General features: G+C 44.0%; 2 protein-coding genes across 6 annotated transcripts in view; one reads left to right on the top strand and one right to left on the bottom strand.

The window, feature by feature from the left end:
* LOC132959001 (peroxisomal acyl-coenzyme A oxidase 3-like) overlaps positions 1-22,598 on the top strand; it is a 112,749-nt gene that overhangs the window by 61,223 nt on the left and 28,928 nt on the right. The window contains exons 2-20 of one of the 5 annotated variants that reach the window (XM_061032093.1): positions 8,975-9,006; positions 11,752-11,885; positions 12,499-12,596; positions 12,723-12,858; positions 13,132-13,206; positions 14,314-14,403; positions 14,492-14,635; positions 14,887-14,975; positions 15,096-15,192; positions 15,324-15,506; positions 15,586-15,708; positions 16,566-16,686; positions 16,787-16,909; positions 17,070-17,183; positions 17,661-17,776; positions 18,173-18,347; positions 18,478-18,545; positions 18,930-19,016; positions 19,202-19,363. In XM_061032093.1, the coding sequence (XP_060888076.1) occupies positions 11,766-11,885; positions 12,499-12,596; positions 12,723-12,858; positions 13,132-13,206; positions 14,314-14,403; positions 14,492-14,635; positions 14,887-14,975; positions 15,096-15,192; positions 15,324-15,506; positions 15,586-15,708; positions 16,566-16,686; positions 16,787-16,909; positions 17,070-17,183; positions 17,661-17,776; positions 18,173-18,347; positions 18,478-18,545; positions 18,930-19,016; positions 19,202-19,321 (2,079 nt within the window). In that variant the 5' untranslated portion in view covers positions 8,975-9,006; positions 11,752-11,765 and the 3' untranslated portion in view covers positions 19,322-19,363. Of the gene's footprint in view, positions 1-8,862; positions 9,007-10,431; positions 10,561-11,751; positions 11,886-12,498; positions 12,597-12,722; positions 12,859-13,131; positions 13,207-14,313; positions 14,404-14,491; positions 14,636-14,886; positions 14,976-15,095; positions 15,193-15,323; positions 15,507-15,585; positions 15,709-16,565; positions 16,687-16,786; positions 16,910-17,069; positions 17,184-17,660; positions 17,777-18,172; positions 18,348-18,477; positions 18,546-18,929; positions 19,017-19,201; positions 19,364-22,598 lie in introns of those variants that run through there. The other 4 variants (XM_061032094.1, XM_061032096.1, XM_061032097.1 and 1 more) reach the window with 4 other exon arrangements.
* Positions 4,996-22,598, bottom strand: part of LOC132958912 (uncharacterized) — a 52,463-nt gene continuing 34,860 nt past the window's right edge. The window contains exon 4 of the mRNA XM_061031994.1: positions 4,996-6,081. Within this exon, the coding sequence (XP_060887977.1) occupies positions 5,827-6,081 (255 nt within the window). The 3' untranslated portion in view covers positions 4,996-5,826. The remainder of the gene's footprint in view (positions 6,082-22,598) is intronic.

Genomic DNA, 22,598 nt, shown 5'->3' on the forward strand with positions numbered 1-22,598 from the left:
GCTTGTAGTCTGGATGTGATCATTCACAGAAACACAGAAATCACTCACCATCCGACCATCAGAACATTAGCTTCTAAAAGTTAAAAAATCTCTGTCGGCAGCAGACAGAGGCCTTAAAGGTGTAATATGTGACTCTAACAGTAGATGGCAAACTTCAGCTCCAGTCTCCCAAATCAAAACAAAGCTGTCCCTCAGCACACTGCCTCCCCTCCTCCACCAACTCTCCCTCACCGTTCCTCCCTTAGTGCCGCCGTTTCTACGACTGATCTCCGTTCAGATCTGTGGCCCAAAGACTAAAAAAGTATTTTCTTTGGTTTGTAAAGTCTGATGTTTCTCCGTGAAATGAATTCTTGTAATGGAACTCCAACATTACGCCTCTCGATACAGCTTCCCTGAGTGGGCGGGGCCTTCTCTCTTCCCCCCAGGTGGTTTCAGGGCTCACGGTTATAGACATGTTTCAAGATGTCTGAACTGAGTGAAACATAAATAAACTGTAGGAAGCTCCGCCCCCATCAGTGTGAACACTGAGCTCAGAACAACAAACCCAGAGGGAGTTTGACTCCATGATATATATTTACACAGATAATATTTTATACCTGCTTTATGATTGTCTTATTGTCACATATTATACCTCTAAGGTCGTGTTTGGAGATTTTTAACGTACCAGCTCGTCAGTTTTAACCCTCCCTAAGTTCTCCCTAATTATCCTGCCTTTGGTTTGGCTAACGGTTCATTCCGTGGGCGAACAGAAAAGAAGTTTACATTCATCAGACATTATTTTCTCCTCTGGGAATAAGAGGTTCACTTGTTGACAGTAATTCCTCTGTGAACTCTTACGAAACTTTACGGATCAGGACACGTTCAATGATTTTAAAAAACAATGTTCAGTATTGATCAAAGAGTGTCCAGTCGACCCAGTCATCATCACCACGTGTGAGAGAAAGCATCTTTGGGATGTTTTCAGGAGGCTCTTTGTTCTGTCTTTCTTCGTTAATGACGGACGTAGTTCATTAGAGACACGAGTACATGCTTCATAAATGATGATCATTCCTTATAAGAAGTGTTTAACTTTCTGCCTCTGAGTTCTGCAGATTGAGATCAATCCAACATTTGATGACGTTCATTTATCTCAAGTTTAATACGACTGCAAACATGAAGAACCAATGATCTAATATTAGTCATGTCACTGTTTACTATTGTTGAGTTATCAATGTATTTATCTATAATTTAGATTAAGAGATATCCAATTTATTCGTTTTTTTTACTTTCAGAATAATATATTTTTCTGACGTAACTCTTAAGCACACTCTTTGGGTATTTTCTGTAACGGTCGAGAAGTATTAAACCCAATTTATTAATAACTAAAGATGCTTAGTGACGTATTTACCGAACCCTGAAGGCTCAGGCAAGAAATTAAAAAAAATATATATAAATCTGTGTGCACGGTTTATAAATCTGTGTGCATGGTTTATAAATCTGTGGACACGGGTTATAAATCTGTGTGCATGGTTTATACATTTGTGTGCATGGTTTATAAACCTGTGTGCAGTTTATTAATCTGTTTGCACAGTTTATAAATCTGTGTGCACGGTTTATAAATCTGTGTGCACGGTTTATAAATCTGTGTGCACGGTTTATAAATCTTAAGGCACGGTTTATAAATCTTTGTGCACAGTGTATAAATCTGTGTGTGCAGTTTATACATCTGTGGGTGTGGATTATAAATCTGTGGGCACAGTTTATAAATCTGTGTGCACTGTTTATAAATCTGTGGGCGTGGATTATTAATCTGTGGGCATAGATTCTAAATCTGTGGGCGAGGATTCTAAATCTGTGGGCACGGTTTTATCGGGCATGGATGCAGATAGGCTTTTCAACTTGTCTTCCCTGAGCCTTGGCGGCCTCGGTACAGATTAGAAAACAAGTGCTGGAATACACTCTGTCCTTCTCATTTCTCATGTAATTGGAGGGCGAGCTTTTCTCTGTCTCAGTCTTCAGAGATGTTACATTTTTAGTAAAAGTTTAACTCGAGCTTTAGAAGTTTCTCTGCTCAGTTGCAGAGTAACAAATCAAGTCTTTGGAACAAAACGTGTGCTTGAGTTAAAACAATGAATAATAGAAAACTTTTTCGAGGTTCAGGAACCTCAGGAGGTCTCAGGAGAGAACGGGGATCCTTAGATGATAAAAAACTCAGACTTAATTCACCTGGACTGTAGAGGTGTTGAACAGGTAAATGGTTAATTAAGACATTAAATATATAAGTGATGAGTCTCTCAGAGCCTACAGAGTTCTCCATGGATTACTGCTGATTTTTAAAGCATTGATAAATGATGCATTCACCATTCACAAGGCTTTTAGTTACACTGAATAAAGGTGGAGACCATTCTCTATTGATGCAGGGTTTATGATACCCTACAGATAACATCACCAGCAGGTACATCACATGGTCTAATGCTATGATGAGCAGAATCAGATTGGATGTAAAGATGCTAACAGTTAGCCCAGAAATGCCCCAGACTCCATCAATCAGGGAAAATATGTCTTTAGCCATAAATGCTGTGATGTCTTTGCAGAGAGCTGCTGACATGACGGTATGTTCAGTCATTCTCTGGATTATATGCATTTTATTCTGTCTTCACTGGATGCATTGTGTGCGAGTGAGAAGCTTAAAGAAGTGCCAAATATCAGTACTGCTCCATTCTGCTAGTTAATTAGCTTCAGATTCATTGAACAAACATTTCAGAGTTATTCTTTGAGTCACTGCCTACAGAGAAAACTCATCATTGTATTCTTTTCTTTTGAGCCCAACAGCACCAATGAGTGCTCTGTGCTGGACTTTGATACTGACCTGAGTTCTTGTGGTAACTTCAAGCACTTTGTTTGAACATGTGATGACTGTATACTTGGTATACTGGTGATAAAATGCTGACATATTGTGCTGCAGACCCCACAGCTCATGTCGGGTTCATTGTTCAATGAACGATGTTTTTAAAAGCCATTCCGTTAGTGGTTAAAGCCGCAAGCACTTTAGTTGTCTTTGGCAATAATAGGAACGCTCCCATCTTCCGTGAAGTAGGGTTGTCACAAAACACCAGATTTAAAAACTTTGATAATCGATCAAATCAAACCATATTCATACCTGTTTGATACCACAGTAACTAAAACTGTTGTCATAGACACCAAACATTGGATCATTTCCTGTTTGCAGGTAAACTCCAGCAGTGTTTAAATTACAACTCAATATTGGCAACTAACCATTAGTTAATGGAAACAAGTTGGAGTGACTAAGGAACAGATGGGGATCAAATTAGAGGAACTAACTACTACTTAACCATGAGTTAATGGAAACATTTGGTGTAGTTGTTATTTCGAATGGATACGTTCCTCTCCTTTGCTTCTATCTTATGGCATAGATGTCATTTTTTTAAGTACATCAATCATTACACTCACCAATTGTATCGTTTTAAAACGTGTGGTATCAAAAAGGCATCACATCATCAGACATTTTGACAACCTTACTGCAGAGTAGCCTCTAAATATTGTTGATGTCAACAAACAAGTAACCCACGGAGCGTCTGTAGAGCAGCTCATGAATCATCTGTAGAGCAGCTAGCGTCTGTAGAGCGGCTCGTGAAGCATCTGTAGAGCAGCTCATGAAGCGTCTGTAGAGCAGCTAGCGTCTGTAGAGCAGCTCATGAAGCATCTGTAGAGCAGCTAGCGCCTGTAGAGCAGCTCATGAAGCATCTGTAGAGCAGCTCGTGTCTGTAGAGCGGCTCCTGAAGCGTCTGTAGAGCAGCGAGCATCTGTAGAGCAGCTCATGAAGCGTCTGTAGAGCAGCTAGCATCTGTAGAGCAGCTCATGAAGCGTCTGTAGAGCAGCTAGCGTCTGTAGAGCAGCTCATGAAGCATCTGTAGAGCAGCTAGCATCTGTAGAGCAGCTCCAGAAGCATCTGTAGAGCAGCTAGCATCTGTAGAGCAGCTCCAGAAGCATCTGTAGAGCGGCTCGTGGAGCGTCTGTAGAGCAGCTAGTGTCTGTGGAGCAGCTCATGAAGCGTCTGTAGAGCAGCTAGCATCTGTAGCGCAGATCATGATGCATCTGTAGAGCAGCTAGCGTCTGTAGAGCAGCTCATGAAGCATCTGTAGAGCAGCTCATGAAGCGTCTGTAGAGCAGCTCATGAAGCACCTGTAGAGCAGCTAGCGTCTGTAGAGCAGCTCATTAAGCGTCTGTAGGGCAGCTAGCATCTGTAGAGCAGCTAGCGTCTGTAGAGCAGCTAGCATCTGTAGAGCAGCTTGTGAAGCATCTGTAGCGTCTGTGGAGCAGATGGCTCAGCAGAATACAGAGAAGATCTTTGGTTCTCACATGAGACTCACATTCAGACCATGAACACAGTAACAGGTCAAATCAGCTGTTTGAAGGACTAATGCAGGTTTGAGTTGGTTAAGCTAAGAGTGAAAAAGTGACATTTAGATAATAGTTGACTTTCTGTGATTTCATTCCATTGTGTGAGACCTTCTAACATTTCGGAGGGAAATATTGTCCTTTTGGTTCCATTAACCTCCAGCTGTAGAGACTTTAGAGACTAATGTTGTAACCTGTAAACTATACATCAGATGCACTGCTGGAGTAGTGTGATGATAGAAGTGTGTCTGCTTCAAAGAGAACTTTATTTTAATATGCAAACCTCTATCTGTACATGAAATCCTTCTATGTGCTTCATTTGTAGTGATTGCTTTATCATGGCTTGATTGGTAATGCCTTGGACCTCCACTAGGGGGACCATGAACAAACTTTCCTCATTTGTTGTATTTTAAGTAAAGACAAGTGACGAGTCTGTGTTTTCTTTCACATTATTTTCAAGCGTTTATAGAAATGTTAAGTTTTCTTTTTGACACTTTACGTTTCATTCATGTCGTGGTGAAGTCTGTGTCTCAAGATGTTTTTACAGCCGAGTAGTCATGACAACAGAATCTTAACCTTCAGCGTGAAACTGGTTCAAATCAGCTGATATCAATATCTCTGTGTGGATACCATGGCATCAAACAAACAGAAGTCATAGGCACCCAATGTTGGATCAGTTCTGTTTTTAATTTTCTAAAATATCCGACACTCCGTCTAAATCACACAAACACACAGGAAACATTTACCGTGTACCTTAACATTGCCCATATTTTTATGTGATCTACACGGTGTGCAGGAGTTTGTCTGCAGTGTTTGAAGTTATCATCGCTCTCCTACACACCTGTTTCATGAAATAGTTTTTAAAGCGTCAGTATTTTATGTTTCTATCGGTCATTAAAATAACAGACTGTCTCTTTAAATCATCAGGAATAAAAAATGTTTAAGTTAAAGTATACTTCAGACACAGAGGGAAAAAAGAGACAAAATTATGATGGAGTCAGTCCACCTGCTTGCTCCACTTATTCCAATCTTTATGCTAAGCTAGGCTAACTTTAGCTAAATACACATTCATGATTAAGATGTCACAGGTCAAACATGGTCACAGGGAGCGGGTTCACAGCTTTACTTTACCAAAGGTCAACCTACTCCTTTAAAGGAAAACCTTGAGGGTATGTAAATGCGAAGCCTAGCTTAGCACAAAGACAGGGAGACAGGTGACCTGTGAGATCATTGAGGTGTGTTCTGATACTTTCATCCACCTGATTCATTGAGCAGCTTTTGAACCTGAAAATGAATCATAAAGTCACTAAACACACCCAAAGGGTTAAATGTTCCTCTAACTGCGCTGCAGAGCAAACTGCGTCTCTGAGCGTCGCTGCTGTTTGTATTTCAATGATCCATTATTCAGTCATTGAGGAACAATCGTGTCTATCTCTGTAGATCGGCCTCATTGTAAAAAGAGTCTAACTCACCAACAGGGGGCGCTAACAGCCAGTTAGAGTGAAGAAATGAGTGTCTACTGAGAGTTGGTGGAAACAGCGCTGCAGTATTTAGAAGAGTCTGCAGGTCGCTCGATCTGCAGGTCCCTGAGTCCGCAGGTCGCTCAGTCTGCAGGTCGCTCGATCTGCAGGTCCCTGAGTCTGCAGGTCCCTCGGTCTGCAGGTCCCTGAGTCTGCAGGTCCCTCGGACTGCAGGTCCCTGAGTCCGCAGGTCCCTTGATCTGCAGGTCCCTCGGACTGCAGGTCCCTGAGTCTGCAGGTTGCTCGGTCTTGATTGACTTGAAATTGTGAGCAGATTTCTTAGATCTGAGGTGATAACTAAATTTGTGGTGGAAACAGGTGAAGCAGCGTAGACAGACGTCTCTCTCTCCTCCGTCCAAACCAAGAACAGACGGTTTACATAATCCCTCTTTAGAGGTCTGGGTCTTCCTAATGGTCTCCTATCAGCTGGATGGGCCAGAAAATCTCCAAAGAAGGCTCCTGATTAGACACCCAAACTATCATGTAAGGCTTCAACAAAGTCAGAGCCAGACCCTGACCAGGTCTTCAGCCGAGGTCAGCTGATTATTTAAACAGACCTACCAACCCACCGGATGAGCTGGTTTCACATTAGCCTCTGATGCTAGTAACTAGCTCTAAAATCAAATGTTTATACGACTGAAAGCACAAATGAAGATTGGACCTTTAAAGACTGAAAGATCAGGAGGCCTCTGTCCTGCAGCGATATTTATCTGAAGGGGTTTAAAACTCTTTAAGGTGTTTCTGTGCTCCTTTATTATTCAGTGATCTTTACATCGAAGGGTCCAAAAACAAATGACCCTGACACTCCAATGTTTCCACGCCAACAGGACGTCAGACCCGTCACTGACCTGAGTCTGAACGGACCGTCGTTGCTCCGTTCTTTCTCTCGCTGCAGGGTTAAAAATAAAGAGCTGATTTGATTCTATCGCTTATTAAAAACAGAGATGATCTCGTTTTAAAACACGTGGTATCAGAGAGTATCAAAGTATGAGACATATTGACGACCTTATGTCAAAGGTGTTAGGTCATCTCTATCATGAGGAGCCACATGACTGAACTCTGATGATTATAACTCTTATTTTTCAGCCTGCATGGTGAGTATGTGTCACTGATTGGAGCCTGCTGCTGCCCCCTGCAGGACTGAGTCATCATGGGTTTGATCTGTCAGGTAGACGTCCAGGTGTAACTGTTCATCATGATGTTGTTCCTTCACTGATTGTTGCTGCAGCGTTGTTGTGGTTAAATCTGTGTATGTGAGTGATGTGATTTCCTGCTGACACACCTGAACACCTGTCAGTCCCAGGACCAGAGACTCACCTGTTCTCACCTGTTAGGTTAACAGCATCAGGGGTAAGTGACGCCTCTCAGAGACGGGATTAGAAAGCAGGATGAAATATTCCAGTTGATCATTCGTTCATTTTTAAAGTCTGAATTTACTGTGTGAACATGAAATAATAAAGATGTAAGAAAAGCTTTGGATTGTTGTCTTCACTAACTGAATGAATGTTTTTAACAAACGTCACACAGAAATCATTGACAGGACCAGTGGTGACCAGCAGAGGGCGGCAGAGAGCTGTCGTTCAATCAGAGACACTGACAGGGAGGGCTCTGTCAGCTCTTATATAAACACATCTGTACCATGCAGACTGTGCGATTCAATCCTTCCGTTTGTTAAGTTTTAAACCAACTCAGATTGTTTTGTTTTTAAACTGGTGGAGAAGTTTTTCACCATCTTCACCTTGACACCTCAGACACCTGAAGGCTCTGCAGACACTAACTGTGTTTCAGTAATCAGAGGCAGCGCTGTCACTTTAACCTGAACCGATCTCTGATTGGACGATGTGTTCCTCTCTCTCCTTTGATCCGTCATTCATTGAACTGTTGAGGTTCATCACGAGAGAAACACAGAAGACGGTCAGAAGAAGGGATCATGAACAAGCTGAGCGTGTTTGAAACGTTTGACTCTCAACTATCCATCATCACACTTCTTTTTCGTCTTCTTCATCAGTGTTTTTATCAAACTGTTTAAATATGATTTATGATTTATTCATTTTTTTAAATAAAAGTTCTCATGTTTTTATTTTGATGTCATGATGTTTGTTAAGAAGTTTTGTGGTAGGTTTGTGATATTCTATCTGATGTACTGGGTGTACCTGTGCCATGCTCTCCCGCTCTGCTGCTCCTGAATGATACAACCTCATTAAAATTAACATGTATAAATACACGTATTCTTTTAACAGGCATCACTACAGCCAAAAAGATGTTGGCTTTAAGCTGGAAAGCCCCACACGCAGTCACAAAAAACCAGTGGATTAACACATATATTGATATTATTGGTGTGGAGCTGTCAGTGGCAAGAGTGCATGGTGCTGCAGCTGTCAACATCTCGGCATGGGAATCGATGCTAGAAAGAATTAACAAACTGCTGTAAGCGCTATATTATTATTTTATTTTATATCTATGTTCTGGAATCTGTTTCCCCTGCACACAGTATTTATTTATAATAGAGACCTATGGGGTGGGGAGGGAGGGAACGCCACAGGGTTTATGTTTCACTTTTTTGTCTTCTTACTTTTTGTCTGTATTTTTATGATTGTTGTAACTCTGTCTGTTATAAAAGGAAATTAAAAAGTTGATCACAAAAAAGAAGTTTATTTCCATGAAAATTTGAACTTTTATAAAGATGACTCAGACCGGAAGCTGCCCAGTCTTCACCCAGACCTTCAGAATAAAAACCACCGTAGTGAACAATGTTTTTAAAAATTTAATTTCTGCTATATATCTGCACATATTATTGATTTCTACCGTAAAAAATAATATAGATATTCATTATATGTTATTTTATTTTACGACTTTGTTTTTTCCGAGGGTGAAAATCTGCCTGGAATTAGATTTATTTGGTGATGATGCTTTTATTCTGAAGGGTACGGACAGGAAGAATTGTTGTTGTTGTTGCAGATCCCGGAAGGAAAAAAAAACCTTTTGAAGGACTGAACGGAGGTCCACAGGTCCATGTAAAGCCCACTGCAGGACACCTGAGAGAGAGAGAGAGAGAGAGAGAGAAAGAGAGACGATACTTACCTGTCAGGTGAGATGACGTTGTTGTTCTTAATGAGAAACCTCTGAGGGTGAGAACTGTGTTCGTCCTGTTCAGGAGGGAACGTGACAATCATTTAATGATTCAATATTAAAGTTTAAGTTCTTCCTCCACGTGCAGAGGGATCAAAGAATCACAGTCATTACGTCATATACCACGGAGGAAACCTCAGATATACAAACAGTTTAAAATGTGAAATAGTCATCCATTATTTTATTAAAGTTAAATTACAACAGCTTCATGTGAGCAGTGTAACTCTGTTTACTTTTTAACTAAGTGCCAAAATCTGCAGTTCCTCCAGTGTCCACTAGAGTCTGTCTCCTGCAGTGAGTCAGTCCCCATAGAGCCCTATGTTAAAATGTCCAACTTTACAGCTGTAGTTCCTCCAGTGTCCACTAGAGTCTGTCTGTCACTCTATGGATGCGTTCGAATTGTTCCTCCTATCTCCTTTCACTATCCACTTTACCTTAACCCCGGGGAAAACGTCATGAGGTTAAGAAAAGATGTTAGGAGAATTCATAAAGGACTCAGGGAAAGGCGATCTCGTTGCTTTGACAATCCGACCGCATTTTCCATGAGGCGACGTCATTAAATGCGACGGGCCGGCGGAGGTTAATGACGTGGGACCGCCGTGTTGAAACTACAATGTTCTGAAAATGGACTACTAAAAACGCATCGAAAAAACTTTCCCCTGTGCCTTCTTACCGGTGAAATAATCCTAATCACCACAAGGTTGGGATTGAAATAAAAGCAATATAGACTACCAGGCTACAAGTAAGAAAAGTGAAACCATCACCTTCCTGTCCACTCAGAAATCAACATCAAAATAAATATGAAATCAATTGTCTTTAGTAAATAAACATCAGCCATGAAAACAACCGTTCTTCTTCTAGGGTCCATGTTTGTTGCTTTTGAACTTGAATGCGGGTTTGATGTTATTACGACTACACAACTGGGACGTACAATGTTTTTGAGGAGCCCTTGAAGGCAGCGCTTGTTGGTCTTCATAACTAACGGTTAAGAGGTTGTTTAGTGCAGTGGAGTCGGCACAGAGCGCCACCTTTGTTTCTGAATGGTGAATTTGAGACTTTTTAAAGAGGGGGTCATTCAGAGGTTTGTCTGTTTGAAGTCTTTGGTTTGGCATTGGGGTGGCACAGTGTTTATTTTGGAAGCAGAAGCGACCATACTTGACAAGACGGCGGAGCTTAAGAGGAGGGAAGGTTTCACTGATGGAACTTATATTTTCCCTGCAGAGTGCCCCCCCCCCCCGTCTTACACACAGTCTGTTGTGTGTCTAAACTGAAGTGACCCTGCACACAGTGAACTCTGTCATATTTGATAAAACCTGAGGTAACCATGGTTACCTGGTTCAGTGTAGATAAAATAATCCATTAACCTGCTGCTGCACACGTCTATGATCATTGGCGTGGAGACTGATAAGAGTTATATTGAAGGTGAAGGTGGAACATATCAGCACCTGACTGCAGTAAACAAGTCTTCAGATTGAACACAGGTAGATTACAGAACACGCTGACCTTCAGCCAGGTAAGAGCGGTGTTTGTGTACGTAAATACTTTAAAGACTCTCTCTTGGGATGGAGAGTTCTTCAGTTTGATCCTCGTAAAGGTTAATGCTTGATTGTTGAAGCTGATGTTTGAAAAGATCAGGCGCTCTGAGCGTGAAACACCTCGACTGTCCTGTTTCACAGGATCGCAGCTACATTGATCTCCACAGTGTCAGTTTAGTCTCTAGTGAGAACCTTTTAGTCTACCCTGAGAACCTTTTAGTCACTCCTATGAACCTTTCAGTCTCTCCTGAGAACCTTTCAGTCACTCCTGAGAACCTTCTAAGTCTCTCCTGAGAACCTTTTAGTCTCCCCTGAGAACCTTTTAGTCTCCCCTGAGAACCTTTTAGTAACTCCTGAGAACCTTTCAGTCTCTCCTGAGAACCTTTTATTCACTCATGAGAACCTTTCAGTCTCTACTGAGAACCTTTTAGTCTCTACTGAGAACCTTTCAGTCTCTCCTGAGAACATTTTAGTCTCTCCTGAGAACCTTTCAGTCACCCCTGAGAATCTTTCAGTCACTCCTGAGAACCTTTCAGTCACTCCTGAGAACCTTTCAGTCTCTCCTGGGAACCTTACAGTATTACCTGGGAAGCCTTTTCTCTCTCCTGAGAACCTTTCAGTCTCTACTGAGAACCTTTTAGTCTCTCCTGAAAACCTTACAATATCACCTGGGAACCATTTTCTCTCTCCTGAGAACCTTTTAGTCACTCCTGAGAATCTTCTAAGTCTCTCCTGAGAACCTTTTAGTCTCCCCTGAGAACCTTTCAGTCTCTCCTGAGAACCCTTTAGTCTTTCCTGAGAACCTTTCAATATCTACTGAGAACCTTTTAGTCCCCTGAGAATCTTTCAGTCACTCCTGAGAACCCTTTAGTCTCTCCTGGGAACCTTACAGTATCACCTGGGAAGCCTTTTCTCTCTCCTGAGAACCTTTCAGTCTCTACTGAGAACCTTTTAGTCTCTACTGAGAACCTTTTAGTCTCTCCTGAAAACCTTACAATATCACCTGGGAACCATTTTCTCTCTCCTGAGAACCTTTCAATATCTACTGAGAACCTTTTAGTCCCCTGAGAACCTTTCAGTCTCTCCTGAGAACCTTTTAGTCTTTCCTGAGAACCTTTCAGTCTCATAAGAACATTCCTGTATTGATTGTTTGTGTTCTTGTTCGTCAGTGAGAACAGAAAAGATGGACTCTTTGGTTCCTGACCTCCCCAGCGGCCCACTGGACGTCTACAGGAAGAACGCTTCTTTTAACTGGAAGGAGATGCTGCTGTTCATCGAAGGAGAGGAGATAATCGCTTACAAGGTAAGAGAACCCGAACAAAACGCACAGAACCCTGGTTCTGTTTAATTCTTATCTCTGTCATCTTCTGCCTGTCTGTTGTCTCCACACATTCTTTGCATGTTCCACACATGTATGTTCTCCTCATGTTCTCGACATGTTCTCTACATGCTCCACACATATATGTTCTCCTCATATTCTCTACATGTTCTCCACAAGTATGTTCTCCTCATGTTCTCTACATGTTCTCCACATGTCCTCTACACGTTCTCTACATGTTCTCCACATGTATGTTCTTCTCATGTTCTCCTCGTGTTTTCCTCATGTTCTCTACATGTTCTCCACATGTATGTTCTCATGTTCTCTACATGTTCTCCACATGTTCTCCTCATGTTTTCTTCATGTTCTCTACATGTTCGCCTCATGTTCTCCTCATGTTCTCTACATGTTCTCCACATGTATGTTCTCCTCATGTTCTCTACATGTTCTCCTCATGTTCTCTACATGTTCTCCTCATGTTCTCTACATGTTCTCCTCATGTTCTCCACATGTATGTTCTCCTCATGTTCTCTACATGTTCTCCTCATGTTCTCCTCATGTATGTTCTCCTCATTTTGTGTTGTTCTCTGCTCTACAGAAACTTGTGTTCCAGACTCTGGAGAACGACCCTCTGTTCGCCCGGCGGCCTGGTGAGGACATTCCTCTGGAGAAGATGAGAGAGCTCACCTTCCTCAGGTAACAACAGTACAGAGATTACTTCCTGTATCACCTGTCATTATTCTCTGATCTTTACTTCCTGTATCACCTGTCATTATTCTCTGATCTTTACTTCCTGTATCACCTGTCTTTAATCCTTCTCAGGGTGAAGAAGCTGTTCTCCTATGACTTCCTACCAGATGAAGAAGTTATGGCTAATCCCTGGAAGGCCTCTGTCCTCAGTAACTGTCTGGGCATGTACGACTGGTCCTGTAATACTAAATACTTCCTCAACAGAGGGGTGAGTGTGTGTGTGTGTGTGTGTGTGTGTGTGTGTGTGTGTGTGTGTGTGTCTGTGTGTGTCTGTGTCTGTCTGTCTGTCTGTCTGTCTGTCTGTCTGTCTGTCTGTCAGTGAAAGATTGATGTCAACCATCAATAAAAGTACAGCACAGCTGCAGTTACAGTTTATCACCACTGGAGACATCGAAGAGAACACACTGACAGACTTCGCTATTCTTTTATTTCCTGTGTAAAGATTCTCACTTCCTGTCGTGTCTCGTGGTGTGTGTTTCAGATGTTTGGAGCGACTGTGGCGAGCTCTGGCTCAGCGAGGCACAGTGAATTTGTTAAAAACATCAAAGCCATGAAGGTAAGACTTGAACTCACCTGCAGCCTGCAGACACAAACTAATGGTTCTCAGTTGCTGACATGTCCTCTAACTCCGGACGCTCCTGCATGGACCCCCTGCATGAACCCATTTAACATGTCTAATATGTTGACTCTGGCGTTTCAATTGAACTGCTGCCTATGACTCTGTCCATCACATGATCCTGTGGTCACGTTTCAATGATGGTGTCTGACAGAGTAGAGAGACTATTCCTCTGAGGTGGCTGTACTTACATGTGGCATCCCACAAGGCTCTGTCTCGGGCCCCATCCTGGTCTCTACATGTATTTTGCTCCAGGGGTCTACTTAAAAACTATCACGTCAATTCACTGTTTGCAGACTATGTGCATTTTATTTATGTTATTTATAACTGATATGCCCCTGAAATCAGTGTGAATCTCGTCAACGAAATAAATGACGAAAAAATTTGTTGACAAAGGTCTTTTTAAATTAGTCAACTATGACGATGACGAGATGAAACTCCGCTATTTGACGATTTGATAAATAATATTTCTTCATCATCTAATTGACGAAAATGTGACGAAACGAAAATTACCGTACATTACAAGTGACTATTATCACGTCCCCCCTCAGCTGTTCTAAAATCTTTGTAAACCGGGCATACTTGCATACTTCATCAAAGGTGTGCGTGTGTGGTGAATGCAACAATGTACAGCCTGGAGCCTCTCGCCTGCAGGTCTGTGAAGCCCCGCCCCCTGGAGCTTCTGATAATAAAAATAAAAGCTTGCGTCTGATTTTGTTGACTTCTATTTTTGTCAACTAAAATGATTATTATTAAAATGATAATTTTAGTCAGTGACTAATTGACTAAATTAAATCAATAACAAATGACTAATATTTGACTAAATATAAAGGACATTTTCGTCAGGATACTATGACTCTGACTAAATTAGAAAATTGTGTGAAGATTAACACTGCCTGAAATGAAGGTAAGTGTGTGTGTGTGTGTGTGTGTGTGTGTGTGTGTGTGTGTGTGTGTGTGTGTGTGTGTGTGTGTGTGTGTGTGTGTGTGTGTGTGTGTGTGTGTGTGTGTGTGTGTGTGTGTGTGTGTGTGTGTGTGTGTGTGTAGATTTTTGGATGCTTTGCTCTCACTGAGCTGAGTCACGGCAGCAACACCAGAGCCATGAGGACGACAGCGACCTATGACCCCAAGACACAGGTAAACAACACGACACACACGCACAGACACAGACACACACACACACACACTTTTTTCATCATCACAAACTCCATCTCCTCCCCTTCAGGAGTTTGTCATCAACTCTCCGGACTTCGAGGCGGCGAAGTTCTGGGTGGGGAATCTGGGGAAGAACGCCACTCATGCCGTGGTGTTTGCTCAGCTCTACACATCTGACCAGGTGTGCCACGGCCTGCACTCCTTCATCGTCCCGGTGAGAGACGGCGAGCAGACGAGGAGACATGGTTTAAAATGTGCAGAATCACTTTTGACAACAAACAGTTCAGATCCGACCGTGTGCAGGAGATTAGCTGCACGTTACGCTCATTATGGAGCGTGGAGAACGTGTGCGTGTTGTCGTGGTAACCAACAGGTGTTAATAGAGGCTGAGGAACACTGAACACCTTCAGAGTAACCTAGATGAAGTTCATTTAGTCCCACCTGAATGTCCCTGTTGTCCTCCAGGTGAGAGACCCTCACACGCTGCTCGCTCTGCCCGGCGTCCTGGTGGGAGACATGGGGAAGAAGTTGGGTCAGAACGGCCTCGATAACGGGTACGTTAAGTTTTTATCAGACAAAGATCAATGCACAGGGGTTGATGCACTTTGAAGTTTTTCCCACTAGGGGGAGCTGCAGTTCTTACAAACACTTTATGGCGTGGTCTCTCTCTTCAGGTTCGCTCTGTTTCACAACGTGAGGATCCCTCGAGAGAATCTGCTGAATAAGACAGGAGACGTGACGCCTGACGGACGCTATGTCACCCCGTTTAAAGTCAGTAAAATGTCTGCCTGTCTGTCTGTCTGTCTGCCTGTCTGCCTGTCTGCCTGTCTGTTTGTCTGTCTGTCTGTCTGTCTGTCTTCCTGTCTGCCTATCTCAAGTCCTCTCGTCTGTCTGTCTTCCAGGACTCTAAGAAGCGTTTCGGGGCGTCCTTGGGCGCGCTGTCGTCGGGCCGGATGTCCATCAGCAGGATGGCTCTGACCAACCTGAAGCTGGCTCTGACCGTGGCGGTCAGGTACTCGGCCACCAGGAGGCAGTTTGGCCCCCTTGACGCCGAGGAGATCCCCGTCCTGGAGTACCAGCTGCAGGTCTCTGAAGATACCGCCCCCTTTATGTTCCTCATGGTCACGTCTCCGTTTGACTCCTAACATCAAATATTCTTTATAGCAATGGCGTCTGATCCCCTACCTGGCCGCAGCGTACGCTCTGGAACATTTCACCAAAACAATCTTCATGAACTACGTGGAGTTTCAGATGGGACAGGTGATGGGCAACAAGAGCGACCACCAGGTGAGTCAGAGCGACCACCATGTGAGTCAGAGCGGGCGCCAGGTGAGTCAGAGCGAGCGCCATGTGAGTCAGAGCGAGTGCCATGTGAGTCAGAGAGTGAGCGCCGTGCCAGTCAGAGCGGGCGCCAGGTGAGTCAGAGCGAGCGCCATGCGAGTCACAGCGAGCGCCATGTGAGTCAGAGAGCGAGCAGCATGTGAGTCAGAGAGCGAGCGCTATGCGAGTCAGAGCGCTATGCGAGTCAGAGCGAGCGCCATGCAGGTCAGAGCGAGCGCCATGTGAGTCAGAGCGAGCCAATGTGAAAAAACAAAGAGAACCCAATTGCAGGACCGAACTGAAAACGATTTATTTAAACACAAACGTACTGTCTTTACAAAATGTTTATAATAATGATAATAATAAATATTAATGATGATACAGAGAGAGAGAGACAGAGAGAGAGAGACAGGTGAGGAGACATGTTTATAATGATAATAATAAATATTAATGATGATACAGAGAGAGAGAGAGACAGAGAGAGAGAGAGAGAGAGATGTTTCTGCAGTGAACTTCAAACGTTTTCTCTCCAAATGTAGCGACACACACGTCTGTTTACTACAAGAACAACTTCTACCATCACAGGTGCTGCAGAAATACCTTCATCTGTGTGTGTGTGTGTGTGTGTGTGTGTGTGTGTGTGTGTGTGTGTGTGTGTGTGTGTGTGTGTGTGTGTGTGTGTGTGTGTGTGTGTGTGTGTGTGTGTGTGTGTGTGTGTGTGTGTGTGTGTGTGTGTGTGTGTGTGTGTGTGTGTGTGTGTGTGTGTGTGTGTGTGTGTGTGTGTGTGTGTGTGTGTGTGTGTGTGTGTGTGTGTGTGTGTGTAGGCGGACCTGGGCAGAGAGATCCATGCCATCTCCTGCTCCAGTAAACCTCTGGCCTCGTGGATGGCTCAGCGTGGGATACAGGAGTGCAGAGAGGCGTGCGGGGGACATGGATACCTGGCCAGTCAGTCTCACACGCACAGACACGCACACACGCACACACACACACACACACACACACACACACACACACACACACCTGATTCCTCTCTCTCTCTCCGTAGTGAACCGTCTGGGTGAACTGAGGGACAACAACGATCCAAACTGCACGTATGAAGGAGACAACAACGTGTTGCTGCAACAAACCAGTAACTACCTGCTCAGCCTGCTGCACGCCAAGCAACACGGTGAGTCTGCACACACACACACACACACACACACACACACACACACACACACACACACACACACACACACACACACACACACACACACACACACACACACACACACACACACACACACACACACACACACACTAAATGAATCTCTGCTCTCATCTCTCAGACGGAGTAAAGATCGAGTCTCCTCTTCACTCCGTTGACTTCCTGGACGGGTACCAAACCATCCTTCAGAATAAATTCACAGCAACGACCCTGGAGGAGTGCATGGAGCCTGCAGGTAAGCATCACGTCAGCTCACCTGGATGAATCAGTCAGAGTGATGAGTTAATGTCTGTTCTATACAGGAAGTCTTTTATTCTCTAAACTCTGCTCGCTCCTTTAACAGCGTCTACAGCTCTTTATTATAAACCAAACAGATGACATCATCTTTTATTTTCAAGGTCCTCTGCACAGGAAGTTTAAGATCTGTAAAAATGAGACACCGTCTGTGTGTGTGAATGAAGCTGATTCTGTTTGTCAGAGCTTTGTGACCCGCTGACCACCGATTGTTGTCCTTGTGTTGTGTCCTGTCCTGTGTCCTTTGTCCTCTGTCCTGTCCTTTGTCCTGTCCTGTGTCCTGTGTCCTGTCTCCTGTCCTGTCCTGTGTCCTGTGTCCTGTGTCCTGTGTCCTGTGTCCTTTGTCCTGCCCTGTCCTGTCCTGTGTCCTGTGTCCTGTGTCCTGTGTCCTGTTGTGTGTCATGTTGTCCTGTGTCAGTGTGTGTGTCTGCGTTTCAGTGGTTAGTGTGTTTCCTGTTGGAGGAGAGTCAGAGGAGGCTGCAGCAGCAGAGAGACGCAGGACTGGAAGACTTCGAGGCTCGAAACAACAGCCAGGTGAGTGATATGAATCTGAAAAAACACGGGGAACACACGGTCAGAGGGAGGTCATGGACAGGGTCAGAGGGCAGTTGTGTCTGAGCTGCAGCGCCGTCTGATCCTGGTTCATGTGTCCAAAACAAAGATTATTCTTTATTCCAGATTAGTTTGTGTGAAAATGCTGAGTCATCCTCCGTCACCCCGTCCGACTTGGAGCTGTGTGTCTTTGAGTGTGTCTATGATGTCATCATGTTTAAATCTCTGCAGAGACTCAAACGTTCAGTGAGTTTGTCTGAGAGTCTGCACATGTGCAGTGTGACGTTTCAATGTAGGAGGAGCTAAAGCTTTATAGCGGCGGATTGTGGTTTGATAAACACGCATTGTGTGTGTGTGTGTGTGTTTGTGTGTTTGCAGGTGTATTTCTGCCGCTCTCTGGCGATCGCCTACATTGACCAGAACTGTCTGAAGAGGTTTTATGACGTGACCTTTGACCCTGACACTCCGGCTGCTCTAAGACCTGTTCTGAAGAAACTCTGCGCTCTGTATGGACTGTGGAGCCTTAGCAACCACACGGCAACGCTGTACCAGGGTCAGTATTTCACACCTGTACACAATCCTTTACTAAACACCTGTCCACACACCTGTACTACACACCTATACACAAACCTGTACACCCACCTGTACACACAACCGTACTACACACCTGTTTGACTCTGCAGGTAACTACCTGAGTGGAGGGAAACCTGCAGAACTGATCCAGATGAGCATCCTCACTCTCTGCTCACAGGTACACACACACCTTTCCTTCTACCTGTCTGACTACCTGTCTGTGTACCTGTCTGACTACCTGTCTGTAGCCTTCAAAGACCCTGGGGATGTTGGTCGTCGTTTTAATAACTGGGAGATAAATGAGACTCCAGTCGTCCTGTCGCTCATTGATTACCAACAGACACTGTAACATAAAGAGATCCTGTAATTCCTCACTCTGACATTCTTTATCGTTTCTAATATCTGACAGGAGACTTCGACTGGGGGAAGACCCTGACCCCCCTAACCCAGCTGACCCCCTGACTCCCCCCAACCCCCTTTAATTCACCCTACCCTCTTTATTTATGCTCCTGCCGCCCTCAGAGCTCGCCCTGTGTCTAATCTCAAATCTGTGTGTGTGCAGCTGAAGGATGATGCTGTAGCGTTGGTCGATGTTTTGGCTCCTCCTGATTTCATACTGAACTCACCCGCAGGAAACGCTGACGGACAGGTAAACACACACACACTTTAAACATTAATAAAAAGATTTAACAAGAAAATAATCAGACAGCTTGACAGTTCATGAATGTTCTCAATAACTTTAGATCAACACCCGTGTGTGTGTGTGTGTGTGTGTGTGTGTGTGTGTGTGTGTGTGTGTGTGTGTGTGTGTGTGTGTGTGTGTGTGTCTCTCAGCTGTACAAGAACCTGTGGTCCACAGTGATGCAGGGCTCTCAGGTCCTGGAGAGACCGTCGTGGTGGAAAGAGTTCTGCTCAGACAAACCTGTCGTCGGCTCTCTGCGTCCCAAACTGTGAAGAAGAAACATCCAGAACCAGGTCCCCCGTCTGTGACATCCTGTTCCCCTTTAGAATCACTAACGAACAGGACTCTGCAGATACTCCAAGCTGTTTGTTTGTTTGTCTCTCCAGAAGGAGAAATCTGTGCCAATCAAATCCATTCATTGTGACCTGTATGAACAGACAGACTTGTAGCTGCTAACGCTAACATCCAGAGCGTGGCCTTAAGACAGCACGAAGAAGAAGAGCACATCAGCTGTTCGTGTCATCGTCTTAAACTCTGCCTCTCTCCTTTCCACGCTCTGACCTCGAGGTGTCGCTTAGGAGTCAAACAGACAGCTGACTGAAATGCATTATGGGTTGTAATATCTGATTAACTGATGATGATCTGTTGTTGATGTACAGAGACATATGTGCCTTAAAGCTGCAGGCGCGCTCTAAAGTCATGAGAACGCACTGACTGATGATGTTTCCACACTCTGACATCATCGGGCTGCTCTCTGCTCGGACGTCTCTTTAATGACTCTGTGTCGTTTAGTGTGTGTGTGTCCTGGAGGCGCTCGGCTTTTATCAGAAACAATCATCAATTCACATTAAATGACTTTACTAATTTAAATTATTGTCGTTGAGTCTTTGTGTTTCACACCCAGGTGTGAGCTCACCTGGAGCTTCAGGAGCGTTTTTCTAAGATGGTTTGTTTTCCTGTCTTTAGGGGACGAGAGGATTGTGGGGAAAAAAAAGTACATTTTCACAGTTTGTCTGAAGCAGCAACCTGTTAAAAAATGTAAAATCCTGCAGTTCTTCGAGTGTCCACTAGAGGCTGGCTGCAGAAGCACAGGAAGTCACATACACACCCATTCTAAAAAGCCTGTTTTTACAGCAGAGATTAACATGTTTACAGCCTGGTTCAAAAAACCAAATAGGTCTGATTAGCTCATGTCTTGAGGCGTCATCATCAGTTTTGATTTGATGAAGGATAAGAGTTATTCACAATAAGGCGTGTAGCTGACCTGATTGACAGGTGGGCGCGGTGTAACGGTTTGTCAGGAGGTTTAAAACCCGCCTCAGCTCCAGCTCTCAGCCTGTCGTTAGGTTGACTGAAAGTTAGACTGAGACAGCATTTCCAGCACGGAGACCGCCATCGATGGGACTCCAGCGCCCCCTGCAGCAACAGACGGGTGACCTCACTCAGACTTCAATCAAATTTACAGTCTGTGGTCTCTCTCTGTGCTGACTCATTATCTCACCTGCACAGGTAGTGAGAGCATCATTCTGCGTGCGTGTGTGCATGCGTGTGTGTGTGCACCTCTGAGGGTTTCTGCGTTGTCTTCGTGTTCAGGTTTGAGTCTGACGTTTGAATATGAGCAGAGTCAGCTGTTCTTTAAACACAAATATAAACGTGCAGCCCGTCATCATGAAGGAGCACCCATTCATTTCATGCTACGTGACATTCATAGGCTCAGAGTCCGCACACACACACACACATATATATATATATATTTATATATATATATTCAGTTTGACGTGACCACAGAGAGGCTGAGCTCTCTTACTGGTCCAATCGGACTCTTTAGACCCAAACCCGATCTTCTCTCTGTAATTACAGACGCTCTTCACAAAGTCTTTCACATCTGTTATTACTCTTTTTTCTTTAAACTCAACAGAACTTCTGGAAAGTCCTCTGCACAGATCGCTGCTCTCCTTCTTATTAATAATATCATTCTGACCTGTTCACCGATTCATTGGATGACAAGGCCATCGATGGTATATTCGATTTCCATATTTTCCCGCCTTGTGTGTCAGCCCCACCCTCACCTGCGTCTCCTTATCTCCTGAGTATCCTCACCTGCGTCTCCTTATCCCCTGTGTCCTCACCTGCGTCTTTTTATTCCCTGTGTCCTCACCTGTGTCTCGTTATCCCCTGAGTGTCCTCACCTGCGTCTCGCTATCCCCTGTGTCCTCACCTGCGTCTCCTTATCCCCTGAGTGTCCTCACCTGCGTCTCCTTATCCCCTGAGTATCCTCACCTGCGTCCCTTATCCCCTGAGTGTCCTCACCTGTGTCTCGTTATCCCTTGAGTGTCCTCACCTGCGTCTCCTTACCCCCTGAGTGTCACTCGCGTTAAGTCTCTGTGTGTCCTCCCTCTTGTTGTCAGTTCGTTGTGTTCACTACAGTCGCTCCGTCCTCACGTTCTCACTGGTTTTCTGGTGTTTGACTCTGCCTGCCGTTGTCTTCTCCTTTTAGTGTATCAAACCCGGACTGTCAAACCTGCGCTTGTATCCCCATTGGGTTAGGGTTGGGGTTAGTCTGTCTTTGAATCCTACCCTATCAAATGAAGGTTTCTGACTTTCCAGAAGAGTCTTTTTAAATTCTCTTGTTTCCAGAGCTGTTTCTGAGCCTGATGGGTGAATGGTTATTAAATTCATGTAGAATAAAGAGGTGTGTTTGTTCATATCAGAGCAGGGATCTTTAACACACAGTTAACAGACTGAATCCATTTCTCAAAATGTTCCTGCTCTCTCTCTCTCTGGCTTTGTTCCTGTTTCCTCTTGACACTTTACGTTTCATTCATGTCGTGGTGATCTGTGTCTCAAGATGTTTTTACAGCCGAGTAGTCATGACAACAGAATCTTAACCTTCAGCGTGAAACTGGTTAAAATCAGCTGATATCAATATCTCTGTGTGGATACCATGGCATCAAACAAACAGAAGTCATAGGCACCCAATGTTGGATCAGTTCTGTTTTTAATTTTCTAAAATATCCGACACTCCGTCTAAATCGCACAAACACACAGGAAACATTTACCGTGTACCTTAACATTGCCCATATTTTTATGTGATCTACACGGTGTGCGGGAGTTTGTCTGCAGTGTTTGAAGTTATCATCGCTCTCCTAAACACCTGTTTCATGAAATAGTTTTTAAAGCGTCAGTATTTTATGTTTCTATCAGTCATTAAAATAACAGACTGTCTCTTTAAATCACCAGGAATAAAAAATGTTTAAGTTAAAGTATACTTCAGACACAGAGGGAAAAAAGGGACAAAATTATGATGGAGTCAGTCCACCTGCTTGCTCCACTTATTCCAATCTTTATGCTAAGCTAGACTAACTTTAGCTAAATACACATTCATGATTAAGGTGTCACAGGTCAAACATGGTCACAGGGAGCGGGTTCACAGCTTTACTTTACCAAAGGTCGACCTACTCCTTTAAAGGAAAACCTTGAGGATATGTAAATGTGAAGCCTAGCTTAGCACAAAGACAGGGAGACAGCTGACCTGTGAGATCATTGAGG

This window comes from Labrus mixtus, chromosome 23 (assembly GCF_963584025.1).
Source record: "Labrus mixtus chromosome 23, fLabMix1.1, whole genome shotgun sequence".
NCBI lineage: Eukaryota > Metazoa > Chordata > Actinopteri > Labriformes > Labridae > Labrus > Labrus mixtus.